General features: G+C 40.5%; 1 protein-coding gene across 25 annotated transcripts in view; it reads right to left on the reverse strand.

Annotated features, from left to right (window-relative positions):
* CELF2 (CUGBP Elav-like family member 2) overlaps positions 1 to 26130 on the reverse strand; it is a 545664-nt gene that overhangs the window by 90032 nt on the left and 429502 nt on the right. For 13 of the 25 annotated variants that reach the window (XM_088141376.1, XM_088141375.1, XM_088141380.1 and 10 more), the window contains 2 exons: positions 7392 to 7440; positions 4428 to 4481 (listed from right to left, as the gene is read on the reverse strand). In XM_088141376.1, coding sequence (XP_087997502.1) covers positions 4428 to 4481; positions 7392 to 7440 — 103 coding nt within the window. The remainder of the gene's footprint in view (positions 1 to 4427; positions 4482 to 7391; positions 7441 to 26130) is intronic. The other 12 variants (XM_088141381.1, XM_088141401.1, XM_088141384.1 and 9 more) reach the window with 1 other exon arrangement.

Genomic DNA, 26130 nt, shown 5'->3' on the forward strand with positions numbered 1-26130 from the left:
AATGTGGACAACCTCTGCCCTCCAGAGGTCAGCCTGCAACTCACATCAACCCTAACTGCTGGCCTTAGTGCTGGAGCTGATGGAAGCTGGAATCTAACCGCCTTTGGAGGATTAAAGGCTGCTCTGCTTTAGAACATGCGTTGCAGTTCATGTGCTATGGCTCTTCAATAAACAAGTCAAAGAGGAAGGTCAAAAGCTTGACCACAAGGGACAGATGTCAAATTAAAAAAAAAAAAAGTCTAGTAGCTGGACCTTCCCAGGATGGATTATTTCAAAAATGTGAAAGAGTGACAACTCATTGTATTTTGAACCTCTCACCACTGATTATACAGCAACTCTTTTGCTCCTGTCACGGTTCTGGAAAAGGTAGACAAATACTATTTGCTGTTGCTGAACATGCAGAAATTGCAGGGAAACACAGAGCAATTGTTACTCCAGAGACTTTACCAGACAGCCCTTTATTTCTGCTAATGTGCAAGTTATTTTACGAGTGAAGGAGTTCTTTCCATTCCATTTTACAGGAAAGCAAAAGGGGTTAGAAAAAAAAAAATTCTTCATGAGCTCCTCCCATCCCTGGAAACTTAGTAAGCATATCCTGGCAAGAATATATGCTGCAGCAGAGTACAGAGAAAACCAAAGCATTTTCCAACTGTTTTTTGGCTTTGCTGATGTGATACTTTCAAAACTAGTTCGCAACAGGAACAGGGTACGCCTGTGTGTGCCTGTGTGGGGGTATATGCATGTGCTCAGGATCCCAGGAATTTTGTTTGGCATCATTTTTCTCTGTGCATTTATGCATGCTTAATAAAAGTATTCTGATGTTTTATATCAGCTGGCCCAAGAAGAACACATAACCTCCCCCAGGAGAAGATTAGGAAAATAAAGTGGGGAGTCTCTCAATGGACAAGTGCTTTGCCTTACATCCCCTCCAGTGTTTTCCTTGTCAACGGAACCCTCAAAGCCCATGTTCTAATGCTCCTTCATTTTTAAACCAGTCCTGGTCCAGATAGCCTTTCAGACAGAGGTTACCTTCAATTGTCTTCTGACTGCCCTTTTCCTAGAAGGCTGTCCTTTCAGACAGAACGTTGTCCTTTGTAAAATAAGACATAGTAATCCCATAACCACATGTACATTCCAGGAACAACATAAAATGCACTCTTGTTCTGATGTTTGTCTGACTGGGAGGTCTTCAAAATCACATAAAAGATAGGGTTGCCTCCATTGATCTGGCCTCCTAACATCCATTCTTATTTCCTCTAAGATTTGTAGGAAAAGGGTACTCCTGTTCACTCGAACACAGGGACAGCTTTAATAAGACTGTAATAGAGTCCCAACCCATGCTAACTTTCAAGTGAACAAATGTATCGGTCTCCTTCAGACATCCCAGGCATCATGAAGGTTGGAAAGAGTATGAGGGTGGACAAGTGCAACTGGTCAGCATAGGCAGTGCCATCTTCAGGCTTTCGTGTGTCCAACTGCAGCCTTGTATTAATTACCTTGCACCATCCTTCTCATGGAGTAAACATACAGCAGACTATATGCCTACCCTTGTGTGTTTGTTTACATGCTTTCCCTACTGTCAGCAAGTGATACGGAGCAGAAGGAGTGTTTGCGTGTGTGAGCATGTGTGCCCATGCAGTACATAGAACGATGCCATCAGAATATGTATTAAAATTCCACCTCAAAGGAGACGGACTTGATATTGGGCCTTGTAGTTACAGCTAAGGATATATGCTACTGTATTAAATAACATGAAGGGCTCTTCCTGTTGATTTTTCAACTCACAACTCATCTCCAACTTGAGCTTCAACGGTAAACAATTTGCCTAAACAGAACAAGTCTTATTCTGTTAAATTCTATTCAAAGTGTATGTTTGTAGAAGGGGAGCAGGAAAAGTCAGGGAATAATCTGTAATTCTGTTTACATGTAAAGGCTGCAAGCTTTTAACTAGTCATTGATTTAGCTTTCTTTCCCCACCCTGTGGAACAAAAAGCAAGGGTTTTTTCCTTAATTTTCCAAACTGCTGGCGATGGCAGATTCCCTCTTGGCCTACTCAAGTTCCACTAGTAAACTGATAAATATGGCAAATTAACTAAAATGATTTCACAGTTTTTAGCTGGAGGCTGATTTCATAGTAAATTAAACATCCAAAGAACTGACTCAGAGCTAAAAAAAAAAAATCAAACCTTGAAAAAATATGTATGTGGATCTGCTCCCTTGATTTACAAAGGCAGCTGAGAGATCAACTGGAAGCAGTTGGTAGTATTTGTGAGTGCAAATGAATCTTCTTGAATAAAAAAAGTGTTTCATTTGTTTTCAGTGAAGGAACCCAACCACTACTTTAATCTGACATAAAATCTTATGTTCTTCACATATGGACAGTGTAAGCCTGATTTGAACTAGCAGTCTTGGGTCTGGAGAGCACAACAGTTAACCCAAAGACCATTATCCTTCATACAAGGATTTGCTCAACTCTCCTACTGATGTGGTATTAAAACCAAGATTTCTAGATGTTGGACCAGATCTTTTCACATCTTGGACCACAATTCCCATTGCCCAACGTAATCCCATTGGCCTGATCCCTAATCACTCACTGACTGTGTCATATAAGGGATCGGGGAAGCATAATTCAACTGCATCTTGCTTAGTATAAGATGGCTAAGCAAAGAAGCCACTCCTCAAGGCCTTTTTCTAAACCAAGGCTGCGACATTTATGGAGATAAAACTGGTTCTGCAGGTCTACCAATTCATTTGCCCAACTAGGTGGAAGTCCCTTGCCACTCTGGTTGATCTTACAAAGGTAAGCAAAGACAGACATCATTAGTACTAGGATGGGGGATCATCATCAAATCCAGGGCTGTAGGTTAGATCGAGAAGTTGAAGAAACATACCAGAAGAGGACTATGGCAAACCTGTTCCATCTTCATGTCTATGAAGTCACCAAGACTTCAGTTTGACTCGATGGAGTCTTCACCTTTACCCTTAATGAACTCACAGGTTTTTGAAAGTATTAGCTCCCCCCCCCCCCAAAAAAAAGTGCTGCAAAGAAGTTTGGAAGTCACTTCTTTAGGTACCTTTCGTTTTCTTTCCTTTTTGTTATCCTTCACTTTTTCTTTTACCCTTTTGCGATTTCTTTCTTTTTCTACTTCTTTTTTTATGTTTCTGTAGTTTTTTTTGAAATCTTTGTAAAATCTTGTTTTAATAAAAATTATTATTAGAAAAAAAGAAGAAGAAAATATTAGGCCAGAATTCAGCCTATACCTGAACAACTATATTCTTTTACATTTAAATCCATACACAAATGAGCATGCTGGCATAACATAAAGTTCAGCAAGTCAAAATGCCAGGCGATTTCCCCAACTCCACATAGTTCTCATAGACATTGTGAAGGAGGGTGGCTTCAGCTTGGTGATTTGGGTGGAGATGTGTCCATATGATCAGAGCTCACCCCCAAATCACCTGGGTGGAAGATAGCACCCTGGGGGGATAAAAGACATTGGCAAAGAATCACCCATTTCTGATAACTGGGTATTTTGTGACTGGCAAGGCCCTTTATGACTGATTTTATGAGAGATCTCTAACATTTTATAGCGGTATCAAATAATAGCTACACTGTCTGGTCGCTTGCAAACAGCTCAGAGTAAACTCATTACTCATAGAAAAGGAGATTGAGAAAGGCCTGCTAGGCAGTTATTCTCTGACTCTGCAGAAACGTGGAAGAAAAGACTTTGGAAATTTTAAAGGGACAAAGTGCTGAGTTGGTAGCAGTAATTAAATGCCATATGTTAGCACTAATACATGGCAGGGGAAGTTGTTAATTAATTCAGGCAGCATTGCATCCAGGTAGAATATGGCAGATTGCAAGGGTGCAAAAGAGTGGGAAGGGGCAGGAAGCTACTATGCAAAACAGGATTAAGAATTTCTTCCTTTCTCCTCCAACCCCTCTTTCTTTCTTTTTTTGGTGAAAAATATATTTTTAAATAAACAACGCCTTCCTTTATGTGAAAGCTCTTAACGCTTTCTTTTTGCATAACAAGTATTTGACATCAGTCCTCTCACTTTCAAATAGATTTAAATATCTAATTGCTTGAGCGGAGGATCAAGCAAATGCAGATAAATTAATTTTTGATTTTACTTGATTTGTATATGGCTTGCAGTCTGCGCCAGTCCCACAGAGAAATCAGCGAAGATAATCATTCAGATATAATACGTCTTCAAAGAGGTTAAGAACAGTAAGGTGTTTAAACAGCCAATGGACCTCTTGCAGAAATCATCATAAAGAATTATACACAATCTGTTCTAAATTTGGATGTTTTAAAAAAACAACATATAAATGAATGAATTCCCATTGTCATATCTTGTATTTTCCTAGATCATAAGTGGATTTGATGATGGTTTACAAAAATGCAGGCTGAAAGATGACAAACCTGAACTGGTATTTTGGAGCTGAAGAAACCTTGAGTCTTTCATCTGTGCAAATGCTTCAAGAAAAAGAAAAGAAAAAAACCAAAAAAGCCACCTTTAAATGTTGTTTGGCTCACGGGGGAAAGCTTACAAGTATTACGTGATTGCCTCTCCAAGTTTTCCCTGGTGGGCTAAATAGCAGAATTCTGGGGGGTTGGTGAGTGAAGTGTGATTGTGTTTATAATTGTTGATGGCTTAGTTTGTTTTTGGCTGTTGCCTTTATTGTTTCCTTTGTTTTATTATGGTGTTGTGAGCTGCTCAGAATTGTGACATGTAAGATGGATAGCCATATAAGTCTAGGAAGTAAGTAAGTGAATTACTCTGAAAAAAAATGCAGTTCAAAAAGACTGCTCCATTCCAGAATCATAGATAGCCCTGACCCAAATACCCTTCCCTGTTACCATAATTCAGTTTGTGAACCAGTAGTTGGGTTCACCTGTTGGTAAAAATAAAGCTCCTATACGTGAAAGTTGACCTCTAATCAGTCCATGAACATGTCCACATGGTTTGTTATGGAAGTGGGCTTCTCACAGCCTTTTCCTAGTCTTCCAGCTTCCAGCGTAATCTAAAGACATGGGTTTTCAGATAGTAATCAGGCCCAACTTGTTTTACTTCTGAGCTCAGGAAGGTCACCCAGATACTACTATGTGTTGAAGCTCATAGGTTGTACTAAGCCATAGCATGGGTTTTTTTTTTTTTTGGATTCTGAGTATAACTCAGAATTCAGCAAATCATGGTTAGAACTATAGCATAACATGATCTCTGAACCCAAATGGTGTGGGGTAAGGGTTATTCCTAAACCCATAAGATCTATTCAGGCTTGAAGCTTATTGCTTCAATATATGCATCTTGATCTATGGTGGATTCCTCTGTTTCTTAGAGAATACCCTTGGTTTGACAATGCCTTCTGTTGAGAAGAGATGTAAACCAATTTTAGTCCAATTCCACTTCGCTGTTGTTTTTGCTGTTGTCGTTTAAACACTCTTTTTAGAAGAGAAAATCCAAGTGCTTTCATGTTCTTTTCTGAGCTTTGCAGAATCCATGGAGAACAGAGACAGCAGGATGTATGGTAATGATGACCCCACCTCTCCAAAACAGGTTAAAAAAAAAACCCACACAGAAGAAGAAACAACATGAAATCTGCCTAACCCTGCAGAGAGAGATAGGGCCCAGCCATCATTTACATTTGCAGGTATTTAAATCTCCAACTGCATGGCTTCTGCCCTGATTAATAATTAATGAGGTGCCAAGACACATCTGGAAGGAAGCCACTGCGAATAATTCTGCCAGGCGGGAATAGCTGAGTTCTTACAGTGGAAGGAGCTTGGAGATTTCTCTGACATGCCCCTCAGCAAACTGTAGGAATCAAGGCTCCTTACGCCGTTCAGACCTATTTCAACTTATGGCATGTTTTTTGCACATGGCAAATGTCTCTGAAACAAGGAAGCAAGTTTTGGGAAGAACCGCTCTGTTGTCTGGCCCGACTCACCGTGCCTCCCTGGTGAGCTCACGCAGCAGCAGTGGGTAACCCCTTGCAGGCTGGAGGCCCCACTGAATGTTTGGGAGATAAGGAGCAATGTAGGAGGAGCCCTAATGCGAAATGGGTAGGGCTGTGCACATAGGTAGGCGAGCTGTGATGTTTCATTTCCTCTATTTTGGAGAAGTGGGGGGAGAGTATTTTTAAATCTTTGTTTCTACAAATGTTTGGGCTTTGCTACAATTTTTGTGTGTCGAAAAATGTGACCAAAAAGACCCAAGGACCGCAAATAGCCTGGGACAATTTCTCCTGCTGAAACCAAACTTAAATTTTATAAAGGCCCAGTTCTGAGGAAATTGTCAGTTCCTATGAGATTCCAGTGTTCTTACATAGAAAAAACTCAAAATATTTCTGTTGTTAACTCTGTAAATTTTTTAAAAATTTAATTTAATTTCTTGCCCTCTGCGCCATGGGTTTGAAATGGTACAGTGGCTCTTGCTGCCTGAAAGGGTTGCCAAGCCCTGCTTAAGAGGGAGACATGGGCTGAGTTGAGACATCAAACATAAATATTCTACTCAATTGGGCCATAAAATAGTCTTTGTCAAATTGCCAATACTGTGGTTTAATAAACTAATGGACTCTAAATATTTCCTTTTTGGGAACAAAATGCTCTTTTATGCTATTTCATATTACCTTGACACTTCCATGTGACCTCATTGACATAATCTGAAGTGGGTTGAAAGGTGGCTTTTTAACATAAATGATCCACTGAGAAAAACCACGCAAGTTTTATAAAGTTATTATAAAAAAAGAAAAGTAATAGAGAGAAACTAGGCAAGAGATGAGCAGCTGGAGCCAAACTGAATTTGTTCACAAATGTTCTGCTGCTCCACTAAGAAGGCAGCCACTGATGGTTTGAAGAAAAGCACCGATAAAGTATTAAGATGCTGAAAATCATTTATCTGGCCTAAAAAAAAAACAAAAAACCCCCCCAAGAAAACCTCCTTTGTGGTATTGTGCCTTTGTTGCACAAGATTTAGTGACGTTCATTTCTTAGGCCGGATTTGGCTCTGGCCTTACTATGGCTAGCTATCTATGGCTTTGCAGTAGGAGAAGCAACTGGTTGCCCCCTCATTTGTTGGAGATGGAGAGAGAAGGTCAGATTTTTTTCCCCCCTGTGATGGGGATGGTCCTCTGCAATACCCCCCATTGGAAGTCTACCAGTTTCCAACATAATTGGCCTTCTGGAGAACAGAGCATTTCCAGAGGGCTCTTAGGATCTGATGCAATATCTTGTTTTGGGGTGTTTTAATTCATTGGTAAGCTTTTTGGCTTGATGATTGTGTTTGGCTTATTCTTGTCAGCTTTCTAAGAGTCTTCTATGATTGCAGCAGGGTAGAAAATTGATTAATGAATAAATATTTAAGTAAGAAATTCTTTTATCACCTACCGTTGGACTTTTCACTATCTGCAGGTTTCATCTGAATGGGATGATGCATCTAGAAACAACAGACAACAAAGAGGGAAACAGAAAGTAAAGCAGGTTGGAATGACCTCATATCAAGCACATTTCAAGTTGTTTCCCTCCCCCTGATTTGCTATGGGCACGTAGAGTTGCCATTGGGTGGAATGATGAAGGAGAGTGTAAAAATTGCAGCTGTGTTGCAGAACACATGCCAGGACGCCCTTGATCTAACACCTCATTCCCTAAATACATTGGGTAGACCTGTTCCAAGATTTCCTTCTTAACCTGTCTAATCTATTACAGAGCTTTTGCTTGTCGGTGTAGACAAGACTGCTCTGGATGAGTAGAGAGATCCAATTTACTTTACAGTTTTTCTAGCCAGCTCAAATCAAAAGACCATGGGTGGGTTACACCATGGTAAAAGCACAAAAGCAACAATAGGAATGAATCAACATTACAAAGAACAATTATTAGTATATCAACCATCCCCCAAGATGGGTCAATGAAACTCAGCTAGGGTTAATGGCCCAATGAAATAAAATTATCTTGAAAAATTTTCTGAAAACCACAAGGGAAGGAGCTTTAAGGACCTCTGAATGCTCCTAACTGTGGGGGCCACCCCAGAGAAGGCCTGACATCTTGTCCATGTCCCCCTCATCTCAGAGACAGAGGGTCTCTTAACAGCCTTCCCAAGATATTCTCACTGGCTGAGCAGATTCAGTTCTGCCAAAGCTCTCTTATTAAACAAACCAGAAATCCAAGAAACAATGGTTTCCAAAGCTATATTGTTCACTTTTTAGAAAAGAGGGAATGTCACAGTTTGATTTTATGGCTCATATGCTTCTGAAACATGCACACACATGTACATTATTATTGCACCATAAGGGAACTGCAGGGGAGGAACAGTCGCCAAAGAAATCAAGATGGTAGCTGGAAATGTGCAATTCAAGTCCTGTCCTTTTTTACATGTGTTACATGTCAAAAAGAGGTGGGGGTTCAATCATGCTATGGTGGCCACCATCTTGACATTTTTGACATAAACACACACATCCCGACACCCCTACTGTAAGCATTACATTTCTGCAATCCTCACTATAACTGAATACTGGGTTTATTCCCCCAAGGAAACTGGCATGTCAAGAATACAAATTAATGCAGATTTCAACAGGTCCCCGAATTATGTTATATCTTATTCTTTTAACACTTGCTCAGTGATTCATTGACTACTTTGAGTCACATTTCTTGGATAAGTTCTAAAAAAGTCCCACACTTAAGTGCATAATTTCATAAATTTGAGTTTATCACCACTTCCCTTCCAATGGTCCATGTGATCAACTTTACAAAGGACTGTACTCTACTTGAAAGATTTCCTGGTCCAAGTGTGGTTTAATGATAAAGGATTAAGTGCTTTGTTCCTTCTATTTATTGGTAAACCACACAAATATTCTTGGAAAACTCCAATTGTTATGAGATCTTAGTTAACTGGCAATAAGAATAGGTCCAACTTCAGCTTGGTATGGAGCTCACAACTGGCTTCATACATAGCTGCAGGTTGATAAAAAATGTACTCATGAAATATTTACCCTCTTCTTAAAATTTGAACTCAACACCAAAATGTTTGTACCCATTCTGCATTTCTACAAGGTACATAGAATGATGTGTTCTTTATGTGCAACTCTGCCCACTTTCCCCAATAATGTTTTTTCTATATCTTTTTTTGAGTTGCAAAGTGCATCACAACCTTTGGGAAACAAAAGATAACAACCTATAATTGTGTTCCCATTCTCTCCAGCTTGATGCCTTCCAGATATAGGGCTGAGAATTCTGGGAGATGTAGTCCCAATACATTGACACAACATCTGGTTGAGGAAAACTGATGTATAGATTGGGTAATGTGGACTGGGTACATTTGCCCTGAAACATGGACAGAACACATTTCTCTCCCATCCCTGCTTTGGAGTAGCTTAGGAAATAAATTGTTTTATTTTTATCTCCACGCTCAAACCCATTTTTAAAATTTATATGTAACACAATCTTGGAAGCTCTACAGAACTGCAACCATTTTTCTTTCTCCATTCCAGCTATTTCATTTTTTTAACCAGACAAATTAAAGCTCAACAATGTTCTGTGGCAAAGTCACTTATGCATTAGCAAACACAAATATTTCTAAGCCCTCCAAATGACTAACCACATGCCAAGGCCACAGTGAGTGATATATTTCATACTTCGACCGCAACTCATTCCATATTTACCTTGGCATTACATTTTGAAACTCTGTGGGGACAACTGGAATTAAGTTTTATTCCTTTTACTTAAAGAGTTTTTATCAGCTTCTCTACTTAAAAGCAATCCAAAGCAGCTTAAAAAGTAACAACGCAATCAAAACAGTCCGATAAAAATCATTCATTGAGAAAAAGTGCATACTTTTGCACATAGGAAACTGCTTCCACTCTCTACAGCCTTGATAGTATTATTTGAATAGAATTCTCTCCGGCCTGAAGATTTTGTCTTATATTGAAAAGGGGTGGGGGGTGGGGGATCTGTAGTCAGGGATCTATACTCGGTCCCCAGATTATTGCATTTGCCAAATCGCCTTCCCATCTTGTCACCAAATTCCACCAGCAGCACAGAAGTCCAAATCACTGCTTTTCCATTATCCTTTATAATGGAAGCACAGCTATCTCCTTTCCCTTCCCTGGGTGGAAATATTTATGGTCTTCTCCATTGTCCCAGGAAAAGGAGTCAAAATCATAGTGGGATATGGGTGCATGTGCATGTTGGAGGCATATTGCTCATATGTGCATGTACCAGTGCACCACTCCAAATGCTTTCCATTTTCAGAATACAATAGTTGCTCTTCCTTGTAGATTGGCCTAGCTGCCCAAACAAGAAATCCAGGATGAAGGGCCTATTTTTGCTCTAGGAAACTCTCAGTTATATAGCAAGTCCTACCACAGTCTCCCCCATGTCCTATGATTTTGGAGAGATGGTAAAAAACTATGGCTAGAGTCTCCCAGGCAGGGTATTCACTAGGTGACCTGTGGTCCTCCATTCATGGTAGCAGATGCTGGGAACTGTACTTCTGCAACATTTGTAGAATTACAAGTTGTCCACTACCTTCACGCGTCCTAACATAACTCACAAGGATCCCTTGAAAGATTGAATAAGGAAAAAAACAGTTTGGTTTGATATGAAACTGGCTTCAGATTAGATGCCATCAACCAGTTATGGTGCCCTGAGGTTAATGTCCTCTTCAGTAAGACTCATGATCTGCCAGGATGGATTTAAAATGTATGTACTGTATCTCCTCTTCCCTCGATACCTACTATAAAACCCAGCATGCCTTAAATATGATTTGTTGCAGTTTCCTATGTCCTAGCCAAGGTGGGCCTGCTTCACGGCAAAAGAACTACCAGCATCCCAGTCAAATGGTGATGATCTATATCCAACTTGTTTCCAACATGAAAGAATGCCGCAGTGCAAATGCTGCCTGTGCATGACTGGCCTATGGAAAATGGACTACTCGAAATATACAAAAGTGGACAAATTATACAACTAAGTTCTTCTAAAGGTGCAGTTTTTTTTTTCACCTTGGCTGGGTTTGCAGTGTCATGTTTGAATCTGACACACCATTTCTTTACATTACATAATACAAGCTCCCTTAACCTTTGCAATTACCAATTGATAAGTTAACAGCCTTTAACAGTAGATTCCATAAAAAATACGCACGGAGAACCCAGAATAGGCATTACAGAACCATTGGTTTGCACCTTGTTATTAAACTCATAGGTGACCTCGAGAGATTGCTACCACGCCAGTACATATTCTAAGTGCTCTGTAGTAAAATATTTAAGAGTGCAAAACGATGGGTCAATGGGTGTCAAAAGAATCTAAGAAGGTGTGCGATGAATAAGAAAATTAACAGGGCTGAACAGCGGGGAAATAAACCAAGCATTTTATATTTTTCTGTCTTACCATAAGCGATAATATAATTTTCCTTACTTTCCTACCCATCCAAAAGCGATTAGGGATGATATAAAACTGGCTTCAGATTAGATGCCACCAACCAGAAATGTATTGCTGAGATATCACGGCTTATCAAAGAAACAGCTATTGTAGTTCTACACCATCAAGCACTTATCTCTCCAGCTAAGTGATTTTTCAATATGCAATACTGTCATGCTAAAACTGGTCTCCAACCGACCCCTGCCTGCTGACGGTGTTACAAAAAGAGCTTTGCTAGCAGATGGTGGCTGCTTTTAGAAGGATATTATGACACCGAATCCAAACATTACAGCACCTTCTGCATTAGGGGGTATTTAGGTAGCTATACATTATAAAGTCTCCTTCCAATTATATGTTCTCAGACAGGGCCTGATCAACATGCCATCAATTCAGGATGTTCAAGATGAGACATGATTAGATCTGCTAACTGGGTAATATGTTCCTGGTTCAACCAATCCTACTATTTTCTCTTGGGTCCACAAATGTCTACTTGGCTAAATGGACAGTCCTAGCAGGTCTTTGGTACATGATGAAAAATGTGGGGTAAGGCTCTCTTAACATTTTTTTCCTTCAAGAGGCAGATTTGATTCCAGAAAGGCTGAATATAGATCACAGGATGTCACTACGCATTCTGCAATTTGTGTGCAAACTACAGTATTTAATTCACACTGTTGTGTGATGATGTCATGACATGCATGAAGACTTATGCCCCACTCCTTCCACCCCTATAGACCCTCATGGTATGGATCTGTCACCTGATTAAAAAATAAAATAAAAAGGAGAAATATGGAGAAATAAACGTAAAAAATGAATTTTAAAATACTGATTAGGATAGGCACCCAGTTAATATCGTGACACGTGCCTTGACTATCTTGGGACTGGACTACTGCAGTGTGTTCTTCTTAGGGCAGTTCTTGAACACTATGTAGAAACTGCAGTTGGCACAGAATGTGACAGCCCACAGGGCTAATGGGCGAAAGCTGCTTCACCAGTGAAACCTTATGTTGTGATTATTACACTATGGCTGCCAATATGTTTCCAAGTACAATTCAAAATACTTTTTTTTAATTGATTATGTGCCATCAAGTCAGTGTCAGCTCTTAGCAACTACACAGATAGATCTTCTCCACAATGGTCTGTCTCTAACTTGGTCCTTCAGTCTTCCAATGGTGCACCCATCACCACTGCAGCTGCGTCCATCCACCTTGCTGCTGGTTGTCCTCTGTCCCTCTTTCCTTTCACCATTCCCAGAGCCTATTCCAGAGAGCTACGTCTTTGCATAATGCATCCAAAGTAGGATAATTTAAGCCTGGTCATTTGTGCCTTGAGTGAGAACTCTGGATTGATTTGTTCAATGATCCATTTGTTCATTTTCTTGGCTCTCCATGGTATTCTCAGGTGTCTTCTCCAACACCACAAGATACTGACAGTGAACTATAAAGCCCTTATGAGTTGGGTCTAGTCTATGCATGGGACCATCTTTTGAAATGCAGTTTGGCCAAATGCAATCAAGTTGGGAAGGGATGCTGTGGAACCCTTCTCCCTGGAAGGCTGAGATGATGGGTGAGAGCCTGGAAGCAGGACCTCTCAATGGCTGACCCATCTTTCTGGCACACCTGTGTCCTGAGATTTTGATAGTCCCTCCAGTTTTGCAATTTTGGAAAGCAGTGACCTGGCTCTTCTGATGAACATTTGGAGCCTAAGTTGTGTGCAACACAGGGTTGCTTTTTGACTTTTTACTATGTTTCCTATGTTAAATGGTTTGGTTTCATTCATTATTTTGAGATACTTATAATATAATATGAGCTACCCAGAATTTGTAGAAATGAATAGAGTTTAAATGATATCAATAAATAAAAATATGAAAATGGCTATCCATATTTCTTAGGATATTTTACTTAAGATGTTGGAACTGAACCTGGGAGACCTAAGTTCAAGACCTCATTCGATCATGGACCTCACTGGGGCTCAGTCACTTGCTGTCAACCCAACTTACCTCACAGGGGTTTGCTGGGGAAAAAACAAGAGGAGACTGATATGTAAAGGTGGAATATAAATGCAATAAATAAACATGAAAGCAACTATACAGATAAAGTCACTATTGTTTTAAATGTTGTTATACTCCATCCGTGTCACACCCACCTACTACCCTATCAGAAAGTTTACCCTTCTCTAGTCTGCATGCATTTTTATTTATTCTAATCCACCTTTCAGGCCACATGCAGACATCTAAACAATTGAATGCATGCAACATTTGGGCAAACCAACTCTTCAGTTCCAAGTCTTCGATTAATTGATTTAACAACCAACACCAAATGATCAAGCAGTTATGACTAAATAAGTTAAAAGTCAGCTAAGACAGCCATATAGAAGGATTTCTGAATTTTATCTATCTCATGTATCCTATCTCTCTCTCTTTCCCTCCCTCCCTCTCTCTCTCTTACAGACACAAATAGAAATTCAGTTGCCTTTTATGATCCTGATTCTACAAGTATTTTTGTGAGGACTGTAGGCACTAAAACTGGCACATGATCTTATCTCTAGGCAGCTCACAACAACAATAAAACTGCAGAACCATAAAAATAAAACTGTGAAACAGAAACCAAAAGCTGGTGCCTCAGCCAATCCCTTGGGATGCCCCAATAACCAACCCAAGACACCCTCACTCTACTGCAGTGCCTGGGTAAAAAGCCAGGTCTTGATGGCCTTCCAAAAGGCTAAAAGATATTCCACAGTATCTATGGAATATTTTGAAGATTAAAGAATCCCAGTTAAACAATGATGTTATAGAACTAGAGTAGTAGAGCATTTCTGGCACCCCATTTCTTATTATCCTGATAGCTTGGAAGGAAGGAAGGAAGGAAGGAAGGAAGGGAGGGAGGGAGGGAGGGAGGGAGGGAGAAAGATTGTTGCTTACTTAAACAGTAACTGTAGTTGATTCTGACATCAGGGTCTTTTTATTCAGATTTTGCTAGGACCCTTTTACTCATGATTTACATTATGATATGCAAGGGTTGCAATATTTGCAATTGTGCAGTGACTGAAGTGTTGAGGAACTCATCAAATCTTGAGGGCTCTGAAAGGAACTCAAATGGAAAAGGACCATCATAGAATATGCTCCGCTTCTAAAGGCAGCAAGCAGGCTAACTTCACCCTGGTGCTCTTACTGACTGACTGACTTATTTATTGTATTTATATAGCCGCCCATCTCACACAAAGTGACTCTGGGCAGTGTACAACCATGAAAAAGAATAAATACATTTATGGTGCGATTCTAGTTCCCAGAATTTCCAGTCAGAATTTCCAGCGGCATTATTTAATCATCTCAAGAAGGTTCCACGGGAGTCAAGGTTCCAGGATATTTTTTTGTGAGAATCCAGGGCTTCACCAGTTGGAACGGGGTGCAAAAGACATACTCTTACAATGAGTTTATTAGTTATTTAAAATTCTCTTCCATGTTGCCTTTCAAAGCAAAGTACTATCGCTCTCCCCAAAGCAATTTGCAAAGGATAATTAGCTTCATACACAAAGCAGAAACATTAAGCTTCTAGCTGCCTTGCCTGGTAATCCATGCACAATGCTTCCAATGCAGGCCACCAACAATTACCTTTTTACTTATCCACATTTGGCTCTTTCCATCATGTCCACTCCCTTAAGCTATTCCTAGATCTTGCATCTTTCTTCTCTGGCGTCTTTTCCTTTTTCTATGGCAGGATGTTGAACTTGCTTTTTAATGATGGAGAAGTTTTCGAATGTGAGGTGTGGCCAGCAGAAAGAAAGGGCAAAGCCAGGGTAAAACCTAAATTCAAACTGGTGAGATCAAATTAATTAATCGGGGCTTAAGATAACACTCTATGCCTGTAACACTTTTCACCTTAAAAATGACATTCTGATTGCAACCTTATCAGGGATTGCTCTCCGGGAAGAAAGCTGCATAGTCTAGGGAAGCGAAAAATCAGAAGCATTTGGAATTAACACAGTTTATTAAAATGTTATTAAAAGGCATAAGCTTTCGTGAGCTGTGCAATGCCGATGAAATGAACTATGGCTTGTGAAACTGTATGCCTTTTAATAAAATGTGTTCATTGGAAAAGGGGCTACCAGACCTTATTATAACTACTCCAGATAGTTCACCTTTTATTAGATCATGGATACAGTGCTAGTTTTCCTCTCAGCTGAAAATAGGGGACTTCTAACTGCAACTCCATGAGTTGGATTTGAAACCAATCCAAACTCAGGATTTGGGCCTCAGTATCTTTACTAGATCTCCAAGTTCCCCAGCCCCTCTCTCTTTACTCTTCTCAAATAACTGGAGACAGGAATCCTTGCCAATCTGCTGAAACTCACCCAGGGATCTAGCTTTTAGCCACTCCTTTCTACACCAGCCAGAAAGCTTCATGAGATGCTCTGTAACTCAAATGCTGATCTGTGGGAGAGTTACCACGTGGTGGCAGCATAAATCAGTGTGGATCTGGTGAAAAATATTCATGGGCTGGGTATGACTTGAGGGTAGAGGTTGCCAAACCCTTCTTCTATCTCTGAAGCTGCAACGCTCTCCATGAAAAATCATGGGTTGTTCACATGATAGAAAATAGATACATTTTAAGCACTTGTGCTCACACACAACACACAGGAATACTCACAATGGGATCTCACTGTAATGGATTAAAAGGGTAAAGTAGAATGTCTATTATTGAGGAAAGTCCACTAAATCAGAGAATAGAGGGAGTAAATCACAGGGATGTATCTTTTGCATGGTGACATCACCACACAAAGGATGGAAATTGCATTAGTTGCATCAATCTATGCCACTTGTATCATTATACAAATGAAGTAAATTGCAGCAGAAAATTGGTCGGCTGCATGCAAGTCCATTGCACAAATTTCACTGTGGTGTATGTATATTTATAAGAAAGCATACAAGAAAAAGAAATAACAACAACAACAGATTGTATATTCTAAGCTAACAGCTAGGTTAGAAAAGTATCATCGAGAGACTAGGAACTTAAATGAAATTTGCATTTGTCAGTTTCATAGGTACAGAACTACAACACGTTTTGAAATGATGATTGTAACTGAAGTAGTATTACATTTCACCATGATGGATAAGATTGTCACCAGCCAGTCTTTGTGACCACTGTTCAACCAGTGGTTCAATTGCTATCTGTTGATGGGCACCTCTAAGTGGGCACCTCCACTTCTTTTGCTGGTTTATAAGACAGAAACTGGTTGATGGGCACCTCTAAGTTCCTCCATTTCTTTTGCTGGTTTATAAGACAGAAACTGGCCAGGCCTTCAAACAGAATACTGCCTCTGTTAAGCATAACACACTCCATGATCTGTGGGCAAATAACTGCCTGTTGGGTCAGAGAAAGGCATCTCCTGGGTTGGATACAGCTAATGGCCTGTACAGCGTCCAACTGAGCTTTGATGTTTAGCGCTGATTTCAATAGCAATAGCCTCGGCTCTGTATGATATTTAGAAGAATTATATCTTCTTCATATGATAGAAAACAGGAAAGGTGAGAAGTTGATTTCAGAGTGAGCAGAGAGATGCATCCTGAGTTCGTGAAGGTACCCTGCTAGTTTCAACAGGAGATTGGCTTGCAAGGTCATCTCTAGTTTAGAGAACCTAGCTTGTATAGAGCAGGGTGAGTGTGTTTGGGATAAAAGTGGTCTTTACGGCAGACTGCCAAAATATGCCAAAGCTGATTGGTCAAAGCTGTCTTTATTGTTTTCAGTTATGCTGCATGGGGCCTGGGAGCAGTTAAGGCTGGTAGATAAGGCTATTCCTTCTCTATCTTACCAAAAATTATTGTGTGAAATCCTAGATTGGCCACAGCCATGATGAGCGGTGAAGGTCAATGGCCCATCAGTGACAACCATGGGATATACAAGATTATGACACAGAATGTAAGAAGAGTAAATGTGGAAGTGTATGAACTAACAAAATGGGAGGAAAAAAAATAGAAGAGGTACATCGTATGCCTGTGAAACTAAGAGGAAGAGAAAGGATGTGAGTAATCCGTATGAAGGCGGCCTGATCTTGTGGAACAGAGATGATGAATACATGGAGGGAAGTGAAGGTGTAAGTTTCATAATGAATGAAAGGGCTAAAATATGTGCAAAAAGTATGAATGGATGCCATATGGATGGTTGTGGACATTGTAACATTGGTTAGTAATAGTTGCTTGTTACATTCCAGTGAATGTTGATAATATAAGATATGTTTAGGAACAATGTGCAACGTTCTGAATATGGTCCAGGGAAAAATTATAAATAGCTTGAACAGGTGGGTAGGCATAATAGCTACAAAAAAATGTAGTCCAGAGAGCAAGAAACAGTTAAGGTTAAAAAATGCTGAGAAAATGCAAAGCCATTTTGAAAGAAATAAAAATTTGTTTGGGAGGTTGATGAAGAGGGCTAAATACGGCACTTTCAGGAGAGTGAACGGAATTAAAAATAAAAGTAATTATGGACCAAATTGAAGCGAGGGAGTGCTGGAAGGAGTATTTTAGAAACGTGTATGGAAATAATACTGATACATTAAAGAGTCAAATTGAAACAAATGCTACCGATATTGGTGCCCAAGAAAAATGGATGAATGTCCAAGAAAAAAATGGATGAAAAATTGCTGTGGGAATGTTGAAAAATGTAAAAGTGTAGATGGTGTAATTGGAGAACGTTACAATGTGGATGAAACATGTTTATGGAGTGGCTATGCAACATGTTTTATGTATACGTGAAGGCTGTATCTATGTCTGATGATTGGAAAAATGCCATTATTGTTCACTTACACAAAGAAAAAAGGTAGCAAGAGTGAATGCAAAAATTGCAGGGGATCAGCTTGTGAAGCATACCTGGAAATGTGTTTGGCAGAATTCTGATTGAAAAGGTATGAGAGATGATAATGAGCAAAATTTGGGAAATACAATGTGCTTTTACGCTGGGCAATCTAGAGTTTTGGTTTTCAGCAAGTCACCGATAAACATATGAATGACAGCTGTTGAACATATAACTGTGAGAATGTTCACGGTATATTTGCTGATCTAGAGAAAGTCTATGAGAAATAAATATAAGTTATGGAATGTTTTACCTGAGCATGAATTCATGGTTGGTTGCTGAATGTGACAGGAGTGGCATACGCTGGAAGAAAAGCTGGAGTGAGAATACATGGAATGTGCGGTGAAAGGCTCAACGTTGAGCAAGACCTGAGACAAGATTGTGTAATGTCCCATTAGTTGCTTAATGTGTTTATGGCTAAATGTATAAGGCAGTGTTTCTCACCCTTGGCAGCTTTAAGATGTGTGGACTTCAACTCCCAGAATTCCCCAGCCAGCTTGCTAGCTGGGGAATTCTGGGAGTTGAAGTCCACACATCTTAAAGCTGCCGAGGTTGAGAAACACTGTTATAAGGAATGCGTAGAGGTGTCTTGGGTGGGGACATGAATGAATGTGTACTTTTGTACACAGATGATGCCACGTTACTAACTGAAAACCTGAATGATTTGCAGCAAATGTTAGATAGACTGTACGATGCAACAAGGAGTGAGGAACTGAACATTAGCTTGTCAAAGACCATAGGATTTGTATTTGATAAGGAAAATTGAGTGAACAATGGCAAGTTAGACATGGATGGCAAAAAAAACAAAAACAAAAATAGACCAAGCAGATGAATTTATATTACATACCTTTGAAGAATATTTACCAAAAATGGGAAAATGGATGGAAAAATGATAAGATGTGCATATTGTAGTAGAGAGGTAGTCGGTAATGTGTGTGGTCTGTCGTGAGAAATGAATATTTGTTGAACATAGTTTAAAAATATGCTTCTGCCCATATTGTAACATGGAAGTGATTGTCAGCCCTGCGAGGTAGTCCAGACAAGAAGCACCAACCACGAGTACTAACACTACCTTCATTGTAAAATTACAGTAACAGAATCTGGCAAGTTTGAAAGCACATCTCTCCCCCCTCGCCTTTACAGCCCAAGAAACTAGGGAGGGTCCCTTCTGAGATGCTTCCCACATCCCTATTCCTTCTGCGGGCTCCAATGTCTCTCATCTGATTGTTGCCCTGTCTGTGGCTCGTCATCCTCCTGTCTCAAGGATATTCCCACAGACCTTACAGTGATATGTTGGGAATGTCAAGAGAAGCATAGAAGCTGAATGAAGAGGGAATGGGCTCTTAAGGGTGTGTGATAAAACTAGAAAAGACAGAGTCAAGAACAAATGGGTGCTAAACGAATGTGCATTGAATACAAATGTGAGGGACCAGTATGAAAAAAGTACATTCTGGTGGATTAGCTGCAGAGAGAGAAAGAATGAGGACTGAATCACAAAACAAAGACATGAAGGAAGAGGGAATGAATTGAGTGGAAGAGGAGGACCACAGCAGTCATGGTTGGAGGGGGTTGAAACCTTTCTAAGAAAGTGTGGTGAGACGTGTGAACAACAAAAGACAGCATCTGGAGCAGAATACAGTGGAACCTCAAGTTACGAATTTAATCCATTCCGTGACTCTGGTTGCAACTCGAATTGGTCACAACATGAGGCAAATTTTCCCATAAGGTTCAATGCAATTACCGTTAATCTGTTCTGGCGTGGAGGACAGGGAGGCGGCTATTGCTTGGAGGGAGAGTCAGGGGTGGAAAAATGGCTGCAGACCACGTGTCAGGGGCGGAAAAATGGCCGCGGACCACATGTCAGGGGCGGAAAATGGCCGCGGACCACGTGTCAGGGGCGGAAAATGGCCGCGGACCACGTGTCAGGGGCGGAAAATGGCCGCGGACCACGTGTCAGGGGTGGAAAATGGCCGCGGACCACGTGTCGGGCGGAAAAATGGCCGCGGACCACGTGTCAGGGGCGGAAAATGGCCGCGGACCACGTGTCAGGGGTGGAAAATGGCTGCGGACCACGTGTCGGGCGGAAAAATGGCCACGGACCACGTGTCAGGGGCGGAAAATGGCCGCGGACCACGTGTCATGGGAGGGAAAGTGGCCGCGGATCTGGTTCGTAACTCGAGGTGGTTCGCAACACGAGGTAAATTTTTGGGGCTGGAGCTGGTCGTATCTCGAAAAATTCGTAAGGAGGGGCGTTTGTAACTAGAGGTACCACTGTATGGATATGGTAGAATCGAGGCTGGGCTGAAAGCTATGTCATGGTAAGAAAGGTTATTATGGAAGCATTGTAAATAAAGTAGAATTAAACAGGGAGTAGGACAGAGCAACCTGGGAAAAAAGGAAGAAAAGAAAAACAAGCCCAACTCTTTGGATTTAGAGACATCTTTATTCTGAAGCCTATCAGGAGAATAAAACCATTTTTGAAGGAAATGGTTCAGTCTCTTGTCTGCTTCTGACATCCTGCAACAATTGCTTCCCATATCTGCTCCCATATCATAAAGATCTTGATTCTGCCAATGTAATCCCTGGTGTGTACGTTTTTCCCATTTCTCATGATTTTTTTTAAAAAATGCAGGACTAAATTTAGGCACGTTTTCCTAATTTATGTCATTTGTGCAAGCAGCACGCCTTCAGTTCTTCTAGCAGAGGTTTGACTTTCTCAGTGCACAATTTAATTTTCAGTGCCCTTCATCACCGACGTAGGACTTAAAAGGCTGCTGCTGGTTTTAGCAAAGTAGCAAGGATCAGCTTCGGCCTCACTGGTGGGCAGCGTTAATTTCTACCCAGAACAAATCTGCAGCCCAGCTGAACATGGGGTGGCTTTTAGGAAAGGGAGAAAGATGGGGAGGAAAACAGTAAAATAACAACCCCCCCACAACCTACCCTGCCAAAATGCAAATATTTTGGAAATGCTCCAAATCTGACATTTGCTGCATGTTACACTCCTCTTTGCTTCTGATTTGAATTCAACTGAATATTAACTTGACTGGCTTAACAAAAGAAACACCCACATATACAGCAGCACAATGTTGAAATTTAAGATGAAGTGGCTATCAAATTCAAACGCATATTTTGCAGTAAAGATCATCCTCTGGCCCTCATTTGCTCATGTCTATTTGCTAAAAATCCCAACTGCCTCATTAAACATCTCATAAAGCTTGGGGGGTACTTGGAAGAGGAGAGAGGAAGCCACCAAAAATTGATTATTTCTGGAAAAAAATGACATTGGTGCTAGGACTGAACCATTGTTAATCAGAAAGCACCTTTGGAAACCATAATTACAGGACTGCATTTAACCCAAGAATGGGCGTGCAATCATCTACCAAATGTCTGCAGCAAAATAACCAACATCCTATAATCATTTCACATTAGGCATAGTTTACACCAGGGCTTTTCAAACTTGGCAACTGGAAGATGTGTGGACTTCAATTCCCAGAATTCCCCAGCCATGCTGAAGTAGAAGTTAACACATCTTAAAACTGCTGAAATTGAGAAGCACTGGCTTAAAGTAAAGCTTCTCAGATTTTCTGCAGTCATGGACCACTAAATAAAATGGAAAATGCTGGGACTGCATTTCTGTATGTTTCTGCATCTCCTTCACTATGAAAGACCTTTTAAAAATAAACTGCCTAAAGTTGCCTGGAATATGGCAATAAGTAAATGAAATACATTTCTTCGTTTGAATTACTTTGGGTCTTTCATGCCATAATACAACTCTTGGTGGCCAAGAAAGCCCTTTGGTGAAAATTTCTGAGTAATTTAAGGGGCTTGGGGCAAGTTGATCCTCAGCCCAATTAAATTGCTTGTTTAGATATTCATTGTCACATTTTGTCTTTGCGCTTTTCATTTGGGGTTGGTTGCGAGACAGCAGAGTTCCACTTCTCCCAGCACAAATGGAGCTTCCTTGGGCTGAAGATCTACTGGCCTCTCATTACTCAGAGATTTCTATTAGACAGTTCTTACAGGTAGGCCAGGTCAGGGAACAGATACCCCAAGGACTATTAGAACTTGTAGACTATAATAACAGAATCTTGAACTAATAGTTTCTGACTCTCCTGTCTTATACCATATAATATCAAGGTGGGGTTATTTTGAGTCTCTTCCTTATGCCTATCACTTTCCCAGGGCTGAGGTTTTGTTTACAGTCTCTTTTACCTGTAAATGGCTTTCATGTTCTTCACTATCTCTGCCTCCCTCCACACTATTGAAGAACATTCTTGACCACTAAAAGTTGAACCAGGGTCATTGTTGTCAGTCTGCTGGATTTTAGTACTCAAGTTGCTATTTATATTATGACTTGGACACTTCAATTAACCATTTTTCAGCCACTGGTTAATTTTCATGAACCAGATGTTTAGGGATGACAGCAGGGAAGCTGTGATGGACCACCTGGTGGACCTCAACCACCAATCACTGGCTTAAACCCAGACCTAAAATTCCATCATGGGGATATTCTTGTCTCTTTCTGACCATCATCCAGAGGTTCTGAAAGGAGATCAGCAATAGGCAAAAGATTAGTTTGGATGTCAACCATATGTTGATTATATCATTCTCGCCTTTCTATTGAGATGCAAGAAAGCTATTTGAATTCTAAATCAGGGCCTGAAGTCAATTTTAGAGTGAAGGAAAATAAAGAAATGGATGCCTAATCAAGATAAGATAAGATAAGATAAGATAAGATAAGATAAGATAAGATGCCTTCCTGGTCATCTGAAAGACAGATAAAGAAAGGTGGATTCAGTCTTTGCTGAATAGCTTTACACTTCCCTTGATAACTCAAGTCAGCAGCTTAGCTTCAGCCTAGATTTAGTCTAGCTCTAGATTCAGCCCTGACTCTGGATGTCCAAAGGAAGAGACTCCATTTGCTTTTCTATAGCCTGTTGAACCTGTTGAGTCTGTTGCCAGAGATCTCCTATCTGGTAACCATGACACATGCTTGGTTACATCCTGGTTGGACTACATAGAAACTGCTTTGGCTAAGAATACAAATATTTCAGTTCAGCTGAAATGGTGCTTCAGAGCTTTAAGGGTTCCTTTGTTAAAACAGTTCCATTGCCCAAGTTGTCCTGAGACCCAAACCCTGTATATGTCCTTCCCAGTTGGTCTTTCCCCTGTTGTCAGGTCCTTTTCACTGGAAACACTACAGATTAAACCTGCAACCTTTTACATGCAAAGCTTTACCTCTGAGCTCCAGCTGCTGTCTGTCACAACATTAAAACCTCTCTTGAGCTTCAGAGTCACTGACAGCAATATTGTGCAGCTTCTGTTCATTCCGATCGTATCTCTGAACAGCAAAATGTGGTCCAAAATGGAGGAAAGGAACTCACATAACCTTGGTAAAAGTTGTTTTCCCCCAGCACTGCACTCCAAATACCCAGCCAGAGGAACTCAAAAGCTTGCAATCTGCCCATTTTTTCACACTAGTTGATTTAAAGGAAGATAGAGCTTGAATTGCAATTTGAAAGTAGAAACACAGCATTCAGATATTCCTTTTTTTTTTTTTAACTGTCTCGACTTTGAAAAATGACAGTCTCATTTAATGATTTACACTGCTCTATTAAGCAAACATATTTGAGGCATTTAATCTTTTCTTTTTCTCCTACCCAAACACTTTGGGCTCCAAGGCAGGTCAGGCACAAGAGAGGTACAGAACTGGTTGATGGTATTAATGGTGAAATTCCCCACTTCACATTCATGTGTAAACACTCCTGATTAACTATCACTTCTTCAAACAAATGAGCCTTTACAAAATTCATTTTAATCCTAACATAGATATTCAGATGGAGTCTACAATCTTGCTGGAAAGAATATCTCCAGGCAATTTTATATGCAAACCCATTAAAAACAAGAGTTAAAACGTGGCATTACAGATTTTTTTCAGCCCCAGCAACAAGAACTTTTGATAATATCTACCAGCAGTTCAGACACTTCTGAGGCTTAAGGTTATGTTGTGGACCAGAATCTATGGATTATGAAGTATAGATGGACAACTGTTTGGTCCCACCATCTTTTCCTTTCCTTTCCTATTCTTTTCTGCCTTTAGAGTCAGAATGTGACAATTTTATTCATATTGTGACATCATTAAGTAAGTGAAGTGGGGTATGGGGAATCTGGTTTCGTTTATATTCCTTGAAAGCCAGGAGAGGCTTACAGACATCTTAAAAGACCTCTTTTAATTATTTATGAATGTTTGTCCATGCCAGCATCCTTGGCACCATAGTACATTCTGAGCTAAACCGTTGTCAGAATGTTATGTAAATTATAAATAAGAATGTTTTCTGACAAGGATTCAGGACATAGTTAATGTGTTGAAATACAAAGCTTGCTTCTAGCCTAGAAACCTGCTGAGAAGGCAACGGAGCTGATAGTTCCTAGGTAGACAGATGTCCCTTAGAGCAGCAGAATTGTGTCTTTGTGACCTTGGAGGTTCTCTGGTTCTGTACTGGAGAGGAGAAAGAGAAAGGGGACAGGACTCAGATGCTTATAAGTTCAGGAATGAATGTCTATCTCCACTCATTGGTCCTTCATTATACACCAAGAGGCTATTAGTCCACCAGAGTGGAATGTATTTGAATGGAGGGTCCTATTAGGATGAAATTAAAAGGTAGTTGCAGCTCTTAGCAGCCAGATGAATCAGGACAGTCAAGATGTTCAGAGACAATCTTGATTTCTTTCAAGTTCTCCAAAATTAGAGGTTCTCAGAGGGAAACCAAATAGTGCCCCTCCCAGGGAAGGGAAGAGAAAAGAGGAAGGATGAAACGGTGAGGCTGTGTTCATGCAGCACACATCCTGGTTACTGGCTGAATACATTTTCTGGGTCTGGGCAGTACACTGGGCCACAGGTTAAACTAGTGGGCTGGACTCAGCCAATATGTTAAGCCACAAAAAGCAAACCAGGATTGACATTAACCAAGATGAGAACATTGTGCAAATTCATCTGGTAGTCTTTACTTGACTGGTTCAGTGTGTTGTGTGAACAGAACCCGAGAGGCTGCAAGGAGAGAGAACTCTCCAGCTGTTCTGCAAATGAGACTAAGGTAGACTGCTTCAGCTGATGGATTTCTTCAGGGCTGAGCCGTCAACCAGGAAATATAGGCAGGCCCTCAGATTTAAATTTCTGAACCATTTGTTGGATGCTAGTTAGGGAGGAATTGGTGACTGGGATCACATTTTTCACTATGGAGACCTTGACATTATCAGCTGCGATTGGTGGAGACTTTCCAAGTTTCAAGAAAGTTAACCCGCCATCTAGATAACCTTCTATCTCCTTTTAACTCAGGGGACTGAATGTGAGTCTTCTGCATGCAAAACACGTGCTCTGCTCTGGTTCACCCTGAGCTGTGACTTTCTTTCAGCTCCCTAAAATGTATGCTGAATTCTATTCAGCCCAAATGAAAGCCAACAGACTCCTTGGCTGCAGAGGCATGGCACCCTCTCCTTTTCCTTTAGCGGTGAACCTGCTTGGGGTATTTTCATCTGAAATGTTTAAATCATGATGCATCCGCCAAGTACAGTCAAACACAATCCTTGTCCCTCGCTGGTGGGAGACGGTGCTACATAAATTCCTCCCTCAGGGAAATGAATATGACATTGGCAGTTTGGCTGCTATGAAGCTCAGTTCTTCCCCGCTTGCATTTCATCACTTTGATTTTAATAAATCTCGGGACTAAGCACACGACACTCTGTAATATTCCAGCAACACCTTTGCTCTGAGGGATTGTCAGGATTTGGCGACAAAGTAATTGAGGGATCCTCTGGGGGAGGGCTGCTTGTATGATAGACAAGAAGAGAAATCAGAAGCCCCTCCATGAATTGGATGA

This window comes from Python bivittatus, unplaced genomic scaffold (genome assembly GCF_059951505.1).
Source record: "Python bivittatus isolate LINGU-HERP-01145 unplaced genomic scaffold, Pbiv_v1 ctg000330_np1212, whole genome shotgun sequence".
Classification (NCBI taxonomy): domain Eukaryota; kingdom Metazoa; phylum Chordata; class Lepidosauria; order Squamata; family Pythonidae; genus Python; species Python bivittatus.